The 18,763-nt window shown below is 40.5% G+C and overlaps 1 protein-coding gene across 3 annotated transcripts in view; it reads left to right on the forward strand.

Annotated features, from left to right (window-relative positions):
• The window catches only part of grip2b (glutamate receptor interacting protein 2b), a 129,035-nt gene that overhangs the window by 100,872 nt on the left and 9,400 nt on the right, over window positions 1-18,763 (forward strand). For 2 of the 3 annotated variants that reach the window (XM_066698315.1, XM_066698317.1), the window contains exons 16-23: window positions 286-431; window positions 2,139-2,283; window positions 4,799-4,938; window positions 6,320-6,502; window positions 10,395-10,548; window positions 13,630-13,747; window positions 16,940-17,167; window positions 18,254-18,400. In XM_066698315.1, coding sequence (XP_066554412.1) covers window positions 286-431; window positions 2,139-2,283; window positions 4,799-4,938; window positions 6,320-6,502; window positions 10,395-10,548; window positions 13,630-13,747; window positions 16,940-17,167; window positions 18,254-18,400 — 1,261 coding nt within the window. The remainder of the gene's footprint in view (window positions 1-285; window positions 432-2,138; window positions 2,284-4,798; window positions 4,939-6,319; window positions 6,503-10,394; window positions 10,549-13,629; window positions 13,748-16,939; window positions 17,168-18,253; window positions 18,401-18,763) is intronic. The other variant, XM_066698316.1, reaches the window with a different exon arrangement.

The raw sequence follows: 18,763 nt of genomic DNA on the forward strand, positions 1-18,763 counted from the left end.
TAACAAAGTGCTTTATGTATTTTCTCCAAGCTGAATCACAGAATAAAACATTACTGTCTTATGCATTTCATAATTTGCCAAAAGAGAAGCCATCAAATCACAACTGTCTTTCAGATCTCCAATTGTTTTCCAGATGATTAGAACTGACAATTATAGAATTAAAAGTGCCATGGAAGTGCAATAAAAAGTCAACCATGATATACAGATATTTTTAATATCATGATATTGCAAGGTTTTTGACGTTAGTGTCCATCGCCCACCCCTTACTGCCCCCTCCTTCTGCAGGACTGGTACTTTAGAGCCAGGGGACAAGCTGCTGGCCATAGACAACATCCGCCTGGACAACTGCTCCATGGAGGACGCAGTGCAGATCCTGCAGCAGTGTGAGGACCTGGTCAAGCTCAAGATCCGCAAGGACGAGGACAACTCCGGTGAGAGGGGACTCCCCAGAGGGCGCAGTGACTCAAACGCACTAGCAGTTTAAGCCGATGCCACCACACCGCTGGGATGACATTCTAAAACCTATTTAGGTTTTACCCTCTTCCCACGGGAACTTTTACATCAAAGTGGACCAACCCCTGTTCTCTTCGGAGGGTTTACCTGGTACTGCCCTCCTAAGAGAATACAGCACTGAGCCGTGGTGTGCTGAAGAGAAAATGACTGCGGTACTCTGGTCTAAACTCTGAGCTCAGACTCATTCGGCAGTTACTGCTGCTGTTTAACAAGGCACTGGTGGGTTCAAAATCCTCATGCAGCGATCTGAATTTTTCACACTGAGGATATTGATATCGATTACGTTTTAAATTATTCTTATCACTTTGCTGCTCTGAATTATAGACACTTTTTCCCATTATGATCTTGTCTAGCTAAAAATGAATTTTCTGTCCACTGCCATCATATCCTGGAAGGTTGATGCCTATCTAATGTAAATCCTGCCTGTATCTGAAAAATAACAATTTAATGTAATGTAATTCCGTTTGATTTTAAGTGGCAGGATTAAAAAATAGGATTTCTATATAAGATAGATTCACTATAAAGTGTCAGTCAATTCTGACATGCCCCAATTTATATTTTGTCAATTTATCACCCATAACCTCAACACTTTCTCTCCTATCTTCGAAATGTGTGCAAAACCCCCAATTCATTTCAAAATGATAAGAAAAAACATATCTTAGACATTGTTTGTGGAATGAAATAGATGTGATTTCACAGCTTGTCTTTTTGTTTCATAGCAGATACCCTTATCCAGGGTGTGTTGGGGTTAATGGAAATAGGGCCTCAATTAGATGCTTTTATTGCTCATGTACAGAATAGTGGGACATGGTATTTTGGTATTTTTCCAGTTGTCTTGGTCCTGGAAGTCTCCCAAACAATCAGGTTTTCTGAGTGTCTCCAATTAGTGACTAACGACCATGTTAGTCTTGGCTAATAAACCCACCATTGTTTCAGTTATGTAAGTGGTCGCATGATTGTAAAAACCTCCCTGAATACCTCTGCAATGTTTTCTCTGGACTCAAGATCCCTGATTTGAAAGGAATTTGTGTTTCACCCTGATGGTCTTGTAATGGACTTGGGTGAGGAGTAATATCAGAAAGCAACACTGGCAAAGGTATCTAGTGGTGCTTCTCTGAGGCCAAACCGAACGCTAAGCCTTGTACATTGAAAGAGTTATCTCTCCCGTAGGTGCGAGATGAGCTTTTATATATGATTGAGACATTGATGTGACACTGCCTGAAGCTTCCCACAGAAATCTTTCAACTAAAGAAACAAAAACAAACTGACAACTGTGAACGTCTGGTATCAAAGTGATTCTCTTCAGTCAGACTTAGGCAGGCAATTTTGTTTTTGATTCCTATCTTCTTTTTCCATTTGCGAAAGTTCTGATGTGGACTTTGTAAATAAAATCAAGTACAATTCTGCTACATCAGTAGAATCTCCAAACTTACTTAACTTAGCATGACGGGTATAGACCTACATCTCGGCTAAGATGAAAGTGTTTTACAATCTGGTGGATTCACATATAGAAATGGTTTCATTTCCAGAATTGTTCATCGGTCTTGTGTGGCTGCACTGGTTGCAGAACTTACAAGACTGCATGCCTTCTATATTTTAATGGTCCTCTTCAATCTCTCCATCAGATGAACAGGAACTGACTGGATCTATAATCTACACTGTGGAGCTGAAGAGATATGGTGGCCCCTTGGGAATCACCATCTCTGGCACTGAGGAGCCTTTTGACCCCATCGTTATCTCTGGGCTGACCAAACGAGGACTGGCTGAAAGGTAGGATAGGAGCAAAGCAGAGGAAATTCAACTCCATCTTTCACAATGCTGGGCACTCCATCTAGTGTTAGATTTAGAGAACTACAGATGGCATTTTCTGTAATACAATAATTAGAAGGTAACTTTTGTCATAATTAGCATTCCAGTCCTGTATCTTTGAGCTCTTATAAGTACATACCAATTATAATAATTACTATTTGTATTATTGCAGTAATTCTGGGTTAAGCTACATGGGAAGTAAATACTTTTTTAGACTGGAAAATCCCAAATCACACTTTCTGTGCCTGCCTAGAAGACAATGTGCTTTTGCCCCTTTACATATGACTGACTACACCTGTCACAAAGCATGGCAGATGTGTTGGTTCCCTATTAGTGTAAGGCCTCATGTAACAAAGTACAGAGATTTTGTATTTCTGAAATGCCTAAACTGGTTAAACATAATGGTATTACTGTTAATGTAGGAGATTTTCATTAGTTTGAATCATAATTTGGAGCAGGGCGTTGTGACAACAGTTGACCCCTATTCAGCCTATTTGACCTTTGTTTTGAACACTTACTTTAACAGCTCACAACTGATAGGACATGCTGTGGAGTCATTTGTTTCAGTCAAATACAATAATAAAATAGTCTTAAAGGCTAGAGAAACAAGCTTATATGTAGGTTTAGAATAACACTGCTAATGAGAATAATATAATTATACATCTTAAAGTGTCACTTAATTTGTCCTTTTAAATTATGTTCTATGAAAATCTTACAGTAGATGGAAATTATACACTTTTTTGTTATTATTAAATAGCATGGTACCATCACTGATTTAATTAGAATGGGAGGAAAGTTATTATAATGCATATTTATAGTTTATAATATAGAGTAAGAGCAGTCTTTTCAAGAAGTATATCAAATGGGTATTTTTATGTTTTATATTTGTGCCAAGTTAGTAGGAAAGAAAACGCTGAAGGATATCTTTGGGAAGCCTGCCATCTAGTGAAATATTTAGGATATGCATTTTTTTTTCTCCCAGTCAGAAAGCAAATTACATTTTAAATTAATTGTAGGAGAATGTTCCTTTTATTGCAGGAAAAATGGAAATGCATTAAGAACACCAGCACAAGGTTAAATATAAGATGAGTCTGTTTTTTGCCCTCCTTTTTCACTCCTTTGGTTGATAGCAAGTTATCCATAATGTAATCTGGAAAATGAGATATTGCCCTTGTAAGTGAAATCCTTGTATGGATTTCATGACTGTCCTCAGAGGTGATTAGAAAGAGAGACATATACATACACACACACACACACACACACACACAGTACTGTGCAAATCTTTTAGGCAGGTGTGAAAAAATGCTGTAAAGTAAGACTGCTTTCAAAAAATTACATGTTAATAGATTATATTTATCAATTAACTAAACGCAAAGTGAGTGAACAGAAGAAAAATCTAAATCAAATCCATATTTGGTGTGACCACCCTTTGCCTTCAAAACAGCATCAATTCTTCTAGGTACACTTGCACACAGTTTTTGAAGGAACTCGGCAGGTAGGTTGGCCCAAACATCTTGGAGAACTAACCACAGTTCCATGGATTTAGGCAGCCTCAGTTGCTTCTCTCTCTTCATGTAAGATGCAAAGGGTGGTCACATCAAATATCGATTTGATTTAGATTTTTCTTCTGTTCACTCACTTTGCATTTTGTTAATTGATAAATATAATCTATTAACATGTCTATTTTTGAAAGCATTCTTACTTTACAGCATTTTTTCACACCTGCCTAAAACTTTTGCACAGTACTGTATATATATATATATATATATATATATATATATATATATATATATATATATATATATATTGTGTTTTGGAGCTCTGTCAGATTATGATGTGCTTTAAATAGCAACCAGTCACATGCTCTGTTATTACTTGTTTTGCCACTTTTTGGCAACAACATGAAATGAACAGTTTTCATTGTAAAAGCTGCCTTTGGGTGGCTGTAAACAAAAGCCCTGATTTTTGATGCAGACAACATCAAAGAGGGCCGGGCTTCTTCAAAGAAAGTCGAGCAGGGAAGCTCATTACAGAACAGACTGGGAATTTAACCTTGGAAGCAAATGGAGATGCCTCCACTCCAGATAATTCATAATGAACGGTGTGTTCGGACAGGACCGCCCCCATGCAGGAAATGGTGTATGCTTTTGTTTTCAATTTTGGAGCAAAGACTTGACCTTGTAAGAAGTAGAAAGTGGTCCTGCAGACTCTCTGAATGTCCTCTTGTGTTAAGGCCTCCTGCTTGGAGCATGGACCATGGCTATAGCCTGGAGGCTACTGTATCAGCTCATTTGAAGAAAAAGAGACAGATGTATTAAATGTTTATTTCTGTAATTCTGCTGTAAGTTTTACAGAAAATATTCTGACAGCAATCCCCACGGCTGCGGTTTAGCTAATTTCAAACCTGTTTATTACTCTGGAATGCCTGCTACATTATATATGAATGTTCTCCATCTGTCTCTGGTTTGACTTGTAGGACCGGAGCTATTCACATAGGAGACCGGATTTTAGCCATCAACAATGTGAGCCTGAAGGGGAAACCACTCAGTGAGGCCATTCACCTTCTCCAGATGGCCGGGGAGACGGTCACCCTCAAGATCAAGAAGCAAGTGGACAGTAAGTGGGCGTGCTGGTGTTGGGCTGACTGTTATTTTGATGTCAGTGTACAGTGCTTATAAGATAAATTCACCCCCAGTTTGGACTTTTTTTGTTGTTGTTGTTGTTGTTACAATCTGGAATTTGGATGAATTAAAATAGTTTTTTCCCCCGCTTTGATTTACACAACCTACTCAACACTTGGAAGAGTCAAGAGCATTTTTATTGTGAAACAGCAGTTAATAAAAATACAAAAAAATGACTAATATGTCTTGGTTAGAGACACTACCCTGAATCAATATTTGGTAGAAGCACCTTTGGCAGCAATTACAGCTGTGAGTCTTGGGGTAAGAATCTACCAAGATTGCATATCTGCATTGTGCAGTATTTGCCATTTTTTCCTTGCAAAATTGCTCAAGCAGGATGGGGATCTTTGATGGACAGCAATCTTCAAGTCTTGCCACTCAATCGGATTCATACTTTGACTGGACCACTCTAGGACATTCACTTTGTTGTTTTTAAGCCACTCCAGTGTTGCTTTGGCTGTGTGCTTGTAGTCAATGTCCTGCTGAAAGGTCAATCTCCATCCCGGTCTTAGGTCTTTTCCAGACTGAAGCAGGCTTTCCTCAAGAATTTGCCTGTATTCAGCCATTTAGCATCCATAGGCATCCATTTTGCCCAGCTGACAAGCATCCCAGTCACTGCCGAAGCAAAGCATCCCCATAGCATGATGCCACCACCACCGTGCTTCACAGTAGGAATGGTGTTACCTCTGTGATGTGCTGTGTTGGGTTTGTGCATTAAGGCCAAAGTTCAATTACTGTTTCATCAGAACACAAAATCTTTTGTCTCCCACATGCCTTTTTGCAAATTCTATGGAGAATTTTACATAGGCTTTTCTCATAAATTGCATCCTTCTTGTCACTCTTCCATACAAATCTTTGTATACCCCTCGTTTGATCTGTGCCTTTCAACAACTTTATCCCAGAGTTGTTTTAAAAAAGCTCCTTGTCTTTGTCTGTGGCCTACCTTCCCATTCCCTAACACAGATTATAAACAAAATGATAACAAATGTATAATCTCCTGGAATTAAAGTAAATCATCTGCCTTCAAAAGCATTACCACACAAGCTAGAGGCTTAACAAAATCATGAACATCCAGCTACATTAACTGAATTTTAATCTGCATCTGAGCAAAGACATGAACTTATTTACATTTTTTTTTTTTTTTTTTAACCAGTTTTCATGCTCTGTGTATTTACTCTGTGTTGAATTGTAGCACATTTTAAATTAATCAAGCAAGGAGGTTGGGTAAGTGGATATGAAGCGCATGTGTTGTGTTTCATCGCTGAAGAGGAAGAAGGTCTACAGGTCACCTTCAGCGCAATTCTCTTGTCGCTCAGCAGATCCCGGTGCCAAAAAGAAATTGGGGCTTGTGAACGATCTTAGTGACCCGGAGGATGAGATGACGGACTCCCAGAAGACCAGTAAGCTGTCAGAGATTTACTCCACCACCATCCCCAGTGTGGACAGTGCCATGGAGTCCTGGGATGGCTCCGGCATCGACGCTGGCTACGGGAGTCAAGGTGAGATCTGCCCATCTGATTTGACTGGATTTGATTCCAGGGGCTTGGTTAGTCTTCATGCTGCTAGAGCAGTGGCAGGGCCTAATTTGTTGCTTGAGAGCTGCTTTTCAACAGCAGTGTAGGACCTAAGAGCAGTTCACGTCCTTTTACCCATCGCTCAGTGTCTCAAAGTTAGGCGTATCTGATGCCTCCAGTTGAGCTGAATGGTATATTTGCCATGTGTCTCAGTATCACCAGTAAAAGCCTTTGTTATTTCCCCACTTTGCAAGTTCAACCGTCTCTTGGGGTCATATCTTGTGTTGTCTGAGGATGAAGCCTGCTAAGCAAACCATGATCGTGCTTTTTCGGGGTGGTTTGTTTCTATAAATCAAATAAGGATACTAGATACTAGTGTAGCCAGAGAGTCCCAGACAAATAAACTAGTTCAATAAACGGTTATCTTTAAAGTTGGAAGCACTGCCCAAGGGGGAGGGGTTTCTACGCACTTCTGTAGGAACCCAATCAAAAACTTCACTCTATCAAAGTTGCCATTGGTCCCTGAGCACGTCACTCAGAACAGGTCCCTTCCTAATTCCTGTTCTATAAAACGTGATGTTTGTGCAGGTTCGTCCTCTTTTGCCATTTCGCTGGACCTGAGAACGTGAGCTCTCTGTGTCTTGTCTGTGTACTAGATTTTATTATTATCACTATTTTTCGGTTGGTTGGCTTCACGGCTGTGTTGTTTGCCACCATTTTACTACTGTGTGTGTGTGTCTATTTGTTTGTATTAGTTATTATTGATAGCTAATCAGATTCTGTTACATCCGCGAACCAGGTCTTTCGCTGCGCTTTCGGTTTCAGTTTTGTACAAATAGAGCACTTTTAAAAATAATAGTCGTGTTTATATAGTGCATTATATATTCTGACTGCTTGCAGTGTTGATTTTTTGTCCACAGCGCTTTTTCCTCCACAGCAGGAGCACTAGCAGCGGCAGTCAAATCTGAGTCCCGGCTGCCCGGCCTGAGCCTCGGTGTGTCATAAGAGATCTCACACTCGTGAGGGGTTCCTCTGCCAGTTTGCGCCTGCACTACATCCTGCACCTGCGGCTGTAGATCTCCTTCTCTCAGCTTGCTGGGATCGAGCTCTGCTGTGCCTCCTCGTCCGTGTGTGAAGGCCTTGGTTTTAGGCCCTGCTTCGGCTGGTGGCCTACTACCATCGGCCCCCTCAGACCTCGGACCCCATCTTACCAGGTGTCCCCGGAAACCCCGGCACACGGTGTGGTTAACCCTACAGGCTGCACGTTTCCCTGGTCACGTACGTGTGCGCTCGGCGATGAGCTGCTCTCACCCCCGCTATTGTGCTGATTGCGGCCGACGCACCTTGCCTGTCTGGAGTGGTGATGTCATTGGCAGACATTAGAGCGGCTGCAGCTTTGGCTTCGCCCCTTCATTTGTCCGGTTCTACAGGTTCGATGTGATGGGACCGGTCCCTTCCATTTGGAATCTGGTGTTGGCTTCAGTTGAGCCCGGTAGCCCACAGGCTCTGGCTCCTGATTTCCTCTCCCAGTCTGCCCCTGTTAAGCCCCGTGTCTTTCCTTTCCACCGGACTATGCCCGCGAGCTGCTCCTGGACTTGCTGACAGCCTGTTGATGTGTTCACTGGGTCTCTCATGCGTTGTCCAGGTACGTTGCCTCATGAGGCCGCCCTGTATATAGTTTGTTCATTATTGCATTGTATTGCGGTGGTGCATGTGTCTGGCCTGTACCCCCCTATGTATATAATGTGTAAACAGCAGGACTGTGGCTCCATTCTAGCTTGTGTAGACTGTAGCTCACTGCTGCTGTTCCCAGCTGGTGGCGCTCGAGTTATTCGCTGCCTCGCTGTGTATATAGTTCCTTGGTCAGCAGGTCTGTGGCCCGCTCTGGCTGTGTGCCATAGAGCAAGAGACCGCTGCTGCGAAGAGACTTTTGTGTTCCGCTGTGCACATAGTTCATTTGTCAGCACAGTAGAGCTAATGTTGCCCTGTGTTAGCTGGTCTAATCAGCAGGCTCCTGCAACTGCTCCTGTGTTCCACAGGTGGTGCATGAGTTCGTTCCTGCACCCCGTGGTGTATATAGTTCGTTTGTATGACATTTTAAGATGTCAGCACAGTGTACTGTTCAGTTGAGTAGGATGCTCTTGTGCTGAGCAGAGACAGCATGAATGTTCCTGCTGCCATGCGGTACATATTGTTGGTTTTCAGCTCGGCTACTCTGTTGAATAGCCGGCTGTGTATTATGTTGTTTTTCAGTGGGTCTATGGCCCCGCTCCTGTTGGATCAGGGGTCCACTGCCATGATAATGTGTGGAAGCCGCACAAGTTGCTTGGTTGTCCACGCCAAATATTGTGCAAGTAAACTACGGCTTTGCTCCTAGCTGCTCTAGTAGAGCAGCCAGCCTTGCTATTGTAAGCGGGGGATGTAAGAGTTAAACTCTGTAGCCCCGCTTTGTATATGCTGATTCTTTGTATATGCTGATTGTGTTCCTGGTAAGAGCATGACTGCAGTCCTCACTCCTGGGCAGCCCAGGTGTGGCCCTACATGGCCCCTGGGATTACTGTCTGGAGTTGTGTTGCCGAGGCCCCCTAGCGGTCACCCTGGGGCAGGCTCCCTTATCATCTCGCTGCCCCTTGTGACGGTTTTGTTATACAGTAACCTCTCCCTCGTGGGCAGTGCTTCCGACTTGAAAGATAACGATAGGTTGCAATGCAACCCCGGTTATCTGAAAAAGGAAGCACTGCATAAGGGCTGCAAGGTCACGCGGGAGTCCTGCTCCCGCCAAAAGAGGACGAACCTGCGCAGACATCACGTTTTACAGTACAGGAAGTAGGAAGGGACCTGTTCTGAGTGACGAGCACAGGGGCCAATGGCAGCTTTAATAGAGTGACGTTTTCGATCGGGTTCCTACGGAAGTGTGCAGAAACCATTCCCCTTGGGCAGTGCTTCCTTTTCCAGATAATCGGGGTTGCATTCGCAACCTATCATTGTTCATAAAAAGATACATGTTGAAAGCGTAATTACACTAAATTGTTAAACTCAAATGTATTCCCCTGCTGCTAATATTCCAATTATATTAGACTAATTGATATCTGTTAATTGTTATAGATTGGTATTTGATGTTAACAAAGGGATCATTATTTAACTGTATCTGTTAGCAGTCCCATCTAGCACTCATAAGAACAATAATTTGTAACCATAACGACCGTAATAACCATATGAAGCTTGATATATTCAGATCCTGCTGTCATCTGCACTTTACAGAGATATCATTTTGACTATTGAGACTTCTGTGAGAGAAAGAATATTGAAAAAATGCTGATCTGCATTATTATATGTGATTATGTGGAAAAGAAAGATAATTGCTTTTGCTTGACAAAAACTTGGAACAGTCAACAGTTATATTGAATCAATAAGCTATGGTATCAATCTGCTCCAACAAACACTTTCAAACAGGAAGTGATTGGATATACAGGAAACCTGTCTTCCCACATGATATCAACACTTTAAATGGCCCTTCTCCGCACTCTTAATTAAGGCTTTTAAAAAACAATTTGGATGTCCTACAACATAATTTGCCGTTTATGAAACATTGAATTTCCTGGCGAGATAGACAGAGGTTTGCAATTTGGAACCACAGGATAGTACACTGTCCTTTAACTTTATCTGAACCACAATGCCTTGATTACATGAGAAGCAGTGTTACCAGAGTGTAAGTGTAGGATGGAGAAGGAAAAGCATAAGTTTCCAATGAGAAACTTCCCATAAGGCCTTTAGGTACCCCTGCACGGTGTACGGAGAGGTGCCCCCAGAGCTATAAGGTAATGACACTGCAGTGTGCTTAATGCCAAGGTTTGCTTAATTCTTCTTGCTGGTGTAGGCACATACATCCACCAGGCAGCCGGCATAGCACTGCACCCCCACGAGTGGCGTAGCGCCAAGCAGCGGAACAGCACCCCCCCAACCAACCGTAGGAAGAACTACCCCTTCACGGATGGGGGCTTCAGTGAGGATGACTGGGACAAGCCGACGGGGTAAGAGTGTTACAGTGGATGCGCAGGTATACCTTCTTCGCTGCACTAGAAGTAGAAAAGGAAGCGACTGAAACCAGGCCTGTCTGGATTGGTGCTCTGTGGGCGCATTCCTTGCCTGTGCTTGTAGCAGCAAATTGCATAATTGGATTGATTGGAAGTCGTTTGTTTTTTATGGGAGGGTGATGGTAAAGCATGAAATAGTGCAAAACGATATTGAAAAAATGATTGAGTCAAAACACAGCAGTGGCAGAAGGTTTAGTCTGGTAGGAATGTGCTGTCGTGTTTGCCATCAGCAGTCCCTTTTTGGTCCTTTATCACAGACAGAAAGCATAGGCATACTACAGGCCATTGATTCACTTATACTTGTACTTTGTAATATAATGTCATATTTTTAGAATTTCTATATCTGTTAATACATTTCCACTTGACAGAATACAATTAGCTTTTTTATCACTGTGTTTCTGTCAAAGATAACCTTTCCAAGGAAACACAATTATGTCACAGAAATGTAAAACATTCACAGTAATAATAGTAACAGTACATCAAATATTGTAGGACACAATGGAGATGAAGTATACAATAAGATAAATATATTTATGTATATACACGCACGCACGCACGCACGCACACACACACAGATTTGGGTGTGTTTTGGGACCTGAAGATAGTGGTTTACAATGGATTTCACAAGGTGTCTTGACCATGTTTTCTAAAAGGAGTCAAAATAAAAAAGAAATAAATGAATGAAAGGCATAACAGATCACCCAAGTCTCATGCCTGGCCTCTGTCACAATGTGTTTGCTGATATAGATACATTTGTACATAGATACTGATGTAGACAATATAGAAACAGTATATACAGAGCAACGAAGTAGTCCTCCAGTGAGAGACAGGTAGAACTGAGGATCTAAGTCAAGAAGAACAGAAGACCAGGCTTATTCAATTTAAGTGATATGGACTTATTCATCTGGTCACTATTCAGAGTAAAACTGATATCGTCATACCTCTTTTGTTACCCACTGCAGCCCATGAAAATATATCCAAGTGATGGTTACCCAAATAGAGCCTTTTGTTCCCCCTACACATTACCGCTTTATACTACACTTGAACACTGCACTCAGCTCACTCTCTTTTCTTAAGTGTTGTGTTGGTGTACATCTGATGCGTCACAATGTAAAGCAAATGAACATTACAGATAATCTACTGAAAACAATTTGAATTATGATTATTATTTTTTAAATGCTCTTTTTCAATGTATAAATGAGCTGTTACCAGTTATTCAGCTGTGCATTCACTGTGGTCTGACACAACACTGGTGTTTGCGGGAGGGGGATAGGGTGGAAATAACAGGTAACTCTCATGTTCCCTTTTAAAAAGATAGTGATTGTTGTGCCAAGGATGGAAGCCATGCAAATCATTCAACTATATGGAGACATTGCATAAGTGCAGAACAAATGCCTATAATCAATCAATCAATCAATCAAAATGCGGGAGCCCTTTCAGCCAAGTTCGAATTGTAATATAATCTTAAAGCCCTGTTTTTCCAAGGTTGCACACAATTCCTGACAATGTGTACACAATAGGGATGCTTTTTTCACTTCTCTGTTTATCTTTGTATTTGTATCTCTATTGTATTCTTCACTGTAAGCACATTTTTATGTCATTCCTGTTGTCCAGCCTGGTGGCTGTTTCCATCCACACTGTGAAAGCAGGCTGTTAGTCAGTGTCGCACAGCCATTTTGCACTGTCACTTCCTCTTCAATGTGTCCAAGGCATGTTAATGGTCATTTCTTCATCAAGGTTTGGGAATGCCTATTTTGGCCAGTAAAGTCCTGACAGAGTATCTTATGTTTGCCTAATAACAAAATATGAGAATGCTGTTACTTAAATATCAGTTTCCTGGTTGTCGCTTTTTCAAAAGATGGCTTTCTCTGTACCTGCAATTTAAACAGTCTTACTATGTAAGGGAAATGTGTTTGCCTTGAAATAATATTGACCTCAGTACTGGTGTGTGCCAATGTGAAAGAAATGCTAAGATATGAGAATGTTAAATTCTTATTAGTGACATTGCTCTGAATTTAGTTCTCCATACAGTCAAACTTGTAGATTTAAGTGATTTGGCGTATGAAAACATTTGGGGAAACTGAGATGTAAGAATACTGTGTCATGTTTTGTTATTAGGTTCTCATACGACCGTAAAAAAAAGTTTGAAGTGTTTTTCGGATTGCCAAAAGCTTGTATTTCTTTCCTGCTGGTTTAATGAAGTTGCAAATTTGATGTGTATCTTCTTTTTAAATTTCAAATGAGCAGTTTGCAAAGTGTGAAAACCTGCAAAAGCTGACAGCTTTTATAGCTGCATAATACTAATAAAAATGAGACAAATGATTCAGGCAGCTACAAATTCCAAATCAGCCATTGACTACATGGTGTTTTGTTCTTGTTTTTTTTTTGTGACATAAAAATATTCATAATGTGAGCAAAACCTGTTTTGTAGCGTTTCATTCTTCATATTGTCTTGTTATCCTGTGTGTATATTTTTTTTCTTTCTTCTCTTCTCAGGTGTTCTGTCTCTCAGATCTGAAACTCTTTGTCCCATCCGCCTTTGTACTAACAGCCTGCGAGGCTCCTGGTTTTACCCATAAGCACATCTTCTTTCTGTCGCTTCACTGTTTCACCGAGTCTTCCTAAAACAAAAAAACTAAAACCCCCCAAAAAAACTTCAACGGTCCAATGGACACTTAAGTTATTTTGTTTGTCGTTCTTTTTTTATTATTGTTTTTCCTCACTTTACTGCACCAAACTCCTAACTTGGAAGCCTCTCGTTCAATTTATTTTTATTTTTGTTAAGTAACTGCATGGAGGTTTTTCTGATTCTAAAGGACGCTTCGTTTTTTGGCTGCAAAAAAAAAAAAAAAAGCTCTCCCTCTTAAAGCTAGGACTGCCTGTGTGAAGAGCCCCACACTCCCCTCACACACATCCCAGCAAGTCTTGCAGGCACGGCTATACAGATGGGCGTCTCTGTCTCTTGCCAGTCTCTCTCAAGAGGATTGCTCACATGTTTTGGTTCCTGCATTGAAACAGATTTGTCAGCCACCAGCACCACGACGGACTCAATCTGGACCATGAGGACAGTTTTTGGTGCCAGGCTTTGGAGGACTTAGAAACTTGTGGGCAGTCGGAGCTCCTAAGGGAGATTGAGGTAAACGTCCTTTTCCCCTCGTCCTTCTTTCTAAAGTGAAACCAGAATTTGGGCCAGGTGCTTCATTTACACTGCAGAAATACACGTCGTTGGGGTTGGTGAAAATGGAGATGCCTGCCTTAATGAATTTGGTATCAGTCATTTTCAGGAAATGAGAAAAGGCATACCAAAAACAACAACAACACCACCACACTGTTGTTTTAAAATGAGCAGCTTTGGAAAAGTAGGGGAAATGCAGCTGGTACCAAACACCAAGCACAAAACGGAGGAGACACAAGGACTGCAGTAGCTGGCAGTTTGGTCTTGTGCACCACACCAGGCCTAATGCAGAGACTAATATTTATACCCTGGTTGGGGGGAAGGAAGCCCATTTTATTGTGTCTGGGCTCTGTAAGAAAAGGCGTGAAGAGAGGGGCATTTCATCTGCCCCATCTTTGTGCTGAAGTGAAGGGACTTAATTTCACAAAGTGTGCATACCGAAATGACGACAGTTGGCTTTTGTTTGGTTAGAGAGTAATGCAGTATTTATTAGGTGTAACAATTAACTGTCTGTTGCCATCCATCAGCAATAGGGCAGGAAGTGTTTAAGGGATCAGAAGGGATTACTGATGTTTTATCATATTTAAGTGACCCCATGATGATGGTGCTTCTTTCTACTGCATAACTCGGCGCCACTGACAATCCCGATTACAACAACTGATCTGCTTTCCCTACCAATAGCCCTTCAAGAGTCGAATAAAACTTTTCCAGCAAAAAATAACATTCCTTACCAAGATCTGCAACCCAGTGGTCAACCATTCTGACATTGTGTAACAATATGATTTGTGTATGCACAAACACTTACATATTAGATACCTTAAGGAAAGGGATTTTTAAGTATAATTATTGCCTATTTTGGAAGATCAAATAGTAGAAATCATTTTTTAAGGTAACATTAGAATCTGTTCAGTTGAGTCACATTTCCCTGTTGCTTCAGACTTCAATGAAAACTTAGCATATTTCTACTGATGCTGTATAGTTGTCTTTTTTCTTTACAAAATCTATTTAGCTGCAGATTTCCCATTACCAATGAAGAGGTTAAAATCAGTACTGTCCAACACATACAACTCCCAGTAAGAATTACAAAATATAATCCACACAGAAGTCACTCTGCTTCAGTGGACAGAGGAATGTTTCTCATGGATTCAGGTCACACCTGCACTCTCAAAATCCCCTGGGTTTCTCCTCTTCTCCCTCCCTCTTGATACCTTGCCAGAGCAATTCTCTGTGCTGTCTAACTGTGGTACCATATGCTCACCACTCATAAATCTTGTGATTTGCTTGACTATTTGAAAGCAGGGAAGTCAGTACCACAGCACCCCCAAATATTAAATGCAATTTTGAAGCTGTGTATTTTTGAACAGACTCCTGAAACATTCAAGTCAATTCTGATCATTTTCTCTTTTTTGTCTGTCCACCTAACCAGTATAGTTGGATTGTAAAAATCTGTATTTATTATTAAGCTATGATATTTTAATTTAATATCTACACCAGGGCAGAGTTTAGAATGTGTCTGCATTCTTTTTAATATTAAAATTGCAAAGTAAAGTGATATTTCTCATTGTGCATCACCCAGACACTCATTGGAAAACATGGCTTGAAATGTGAGAATAATCTGGGACTACTGAGAGCACTTATCTGTCCCTGTAAAGGTTTTGTTGTGCAGTTAATTGTATTTTTTGTTATTTCCTTTAATTTTATATATTTTTTAACTAAATATTCAATTTTCTTGGTACATTTACATAATCTCCCAATGACCACATTTAACTAAAGTCTAGCATCTTTATCAAGCATGTTTCCCTTTGGCAGGTTTTACTAGTCCATAGGAAAGTTGTTTTTTACTCTTTTGCTTTTATTAGTCATAGAGATTGACTCGAATCAATATGGCTGTCTGGAAAAGGACTTTGAAATTGTGCCATATGCTATGAAGAAGTTTGTCTTCATCAAAATCTTGCCTCCAGCATGTGTTCATAAAGATGACAGATAATACAATTCTGATTAGTTAATTCCTCCTCATTTACTAGAATAGACTTATTTATTTACTTAACGGTAACAATGTAAATGTATTTTTATATTCTTTTTTGTATTATGCAAGGAAAAGTTAATTACATTACAGCCTTCTTTAGTATACTGTTCTCTAATATTATTGTAGTGATTTCTCTCTAAATAGTGTAATATATAACTAATCTGTCAGTATCATAAGCTAAGTTTCAAAGTGAGTGCCAAATGCTACACATTTATTAAATGTGGACAGGAAGCATTGAAGAACACAGGTTTTAGCCAATTAGTACTGGCAGAAATGGATCTGAGAAATGGGTCCGAGGCTTCAAGATCCCTTTCTTGACGTATTGTCACCAGAGCTCAGATTTCTGTACCCATTTAAATTGCTGTGCACTTAAAAAAAAAAAAAATCTATAATTTTGTGAATAGTATTGATCTATATATCTACTTACCTTTCATTGTTTTCTTAAGACATTTAATTTTCCTTTGCAGTACCTCTGTGGGTTCCTGCTGTGGTTGATTTCTGTGCACACTATTCAGATATGCTCAGCTCATCCCTCTGATACAGGCTGACAGAAATTGTTTGAGCTGTATTGATAACAAATGAATAAATGAACTTGAGATTGACTTGACTTGATTGTCTCATCAGTAATGTTCCCCAGGTTAACTGATTTGCAGGGGAATTCACGAATCATTTGTGCCTGCTGAAATGGAAAAAACATATTTGCTTCAGTCAATGTATTCATATTATTATTATTATTATTATTATTATTATTATTATTATTATTATTATTATTATTATTATTGATATTTTGTTCACAGTTTCTTTTACAGCAGAATATATGTAATTTAATGGTACCACATAATGCTTATAACTGATCAATTACAGCAAAATTATATACACGTATATTTCCATAATTCCTTAATCTAAAAAACATTTGTGATCCACTGTATGGAGAATAATTTCAGAATACCAGAACAGAGTACCACTTTGCATTTTTTTTATCTGACAACATTGCTGTATTTGTACTTTAAATGAAAACTGATCCTCTGTGCCTCACTTCACTTAATGCAGATCAGCTGTTATCTGTTTCCTGCCAGGATGTGGTTGTTTTAATACTCGGCGCCGGGGCCTTTTGCTTTCAATCGCAGGCATCAATAATGACCGGCAGTGCGCTCAGCTTAGGTGTGGACGGAAACAAGCCGCACATGGATTCCGTCAGCGTGCCGGGGCTGAGCCCGCTGAGGAAAGCAACTCATCTCAATGAAGACGGAAAGAACAAGAGCTCCAGCCGGGGGAGCGAGAAGACGTGGGAGTCACGGAGGATCAAGGAGGAGATGCAAGAGATCATGTCTCCAACTCCACTGGAGCTGCACAAGGTACGGGTGAGCGGCAGACGGTACAGCCACTGCATGGCTTCTGTCTACCCTCGTGCGAGTGCACCTTGGGAAATGTACCATAGGATTGTGGTGGTTTGAACATGGTTTTACTGTGGGTGTACCATAGTTTTACAGTGGTTTCTTATGATTTCAACATTACCACACTGTTCTTTACAACACTCCTAATGAATTTACATGAACATGCTTTTGAAATATTCATGACATTCCCATGGTAAAGAGTCAAGGACAGTGAAGGCTTGTTGAACCCAAAGGAAACCATTGTTAATCTATTGTAAAACTGTTAAAAGTGCACAAATCCTATGGTAAATGTACCAGGGTACAATTGCATAAGGGTTTACCCTCAAGACAGGCAAATAGTTAGCTATCCAGGCTGGCAATAAAGTGTACTAATCTTAGTTAACTCCATTTCTCATCTATACAGTATATATGCCCCGTTGCTGTCAGACTTTATAGTATGTTACTCTGTAATTGACTGATCAACATTCAACCCCTTTCTAACTTATATCACTTAGCAGCATGTTTGTATCATGTGTGAAAACAAATACCTAAATGTTAAAATGTGTTGCTAATTGTTTTAATCATCTGTACCTCTATCTCTATTTACATACCTTGATGCATTTTGTTGTGAAAGTTCTCTGTTTGAATTAATGTCTGGCTGGATGACTGGTTGAGTTTTCACACACCATTACAGTAAAACCAAGACCACAACAACATTGCTGCATGGTAAATAATGTCTAAAGTCATTAACAACTAAGTGCAATAAACATTGACTCTTACAGCACGGACAAAAACAGTGCATGCCAAAGACAGTGCAGTGTAATAATAAAAAGGAAATTAAATTGTAGGATTATGCTCTGTGACAAGGATGCTCTTTATAGGACAAGCACTGTAATTGTTGGCATGCTGATGGCACTGCACTGTAACTGGCATTCACTCTTATTGTCCGCGTTGTATTAGGATGCGCTGTGATGTCATGATACCATGTAGGTCACACTTCAGGTTACTCTGTAAAGTCCTCTACTGTGACAAGCCTTGGTGCAATAACAAAGCTTTGTGGTGTTCCAGGTCACAGTCATGAAGGACCCTGAGAGTGAGGACTTTGGCTTCAGTGTTTCAGATGGTTTCCTGGAGAAGGGGGTTTACGTGAACATGATTCGTCCTGAAGGGCCAGCTGATCGAGGGGGGCTAAAGCCATATGACAGGATTCTACAGGTATCTGGCCCAGGACTTTGGGGTACACAGCCCCACTACGTTAAAATGAGAAGCCCCGGCAGAGAAAATGGAACTGTGGCACAACACCCGAGAGAAAAGGGAGCTCTCACAAACACCTCAGTCTGGTAGCTTGAACTTATAGATCAGTGGTGGGTGGGGGGTATTCAGGAGGTTGGTATTTACAGTGAAGGAAAAAAGTATTTGATCCCCTGCTGATTTTGTACGTTTGCCCACTGACAAATAAATGATCAGTCTATAATTTTAATGGTAGGTGTATTTTAACAGTGAGAGACAGAATAACAACAAAAAAATCCAGAAAAACGCATTTCAAAAAAGTTATAAATTGATTTGCATGTTAATGAG

This window comes from Amia ocellicauda, chromosome 3 (assembly GCF_036373705.1).
Source record: "Amia ocellicauda isolate fAmiCal2 chromosome 3, fAmiCal2.hap1, whole genome shotgun sequence".
Taxonomy (NCBI): domain Eukaryota; kingdom Metazoa; phylum Chordata; class Actinopteri; order Amiiformes; family Amiidae; genus Amia; species Amia ocellicauda.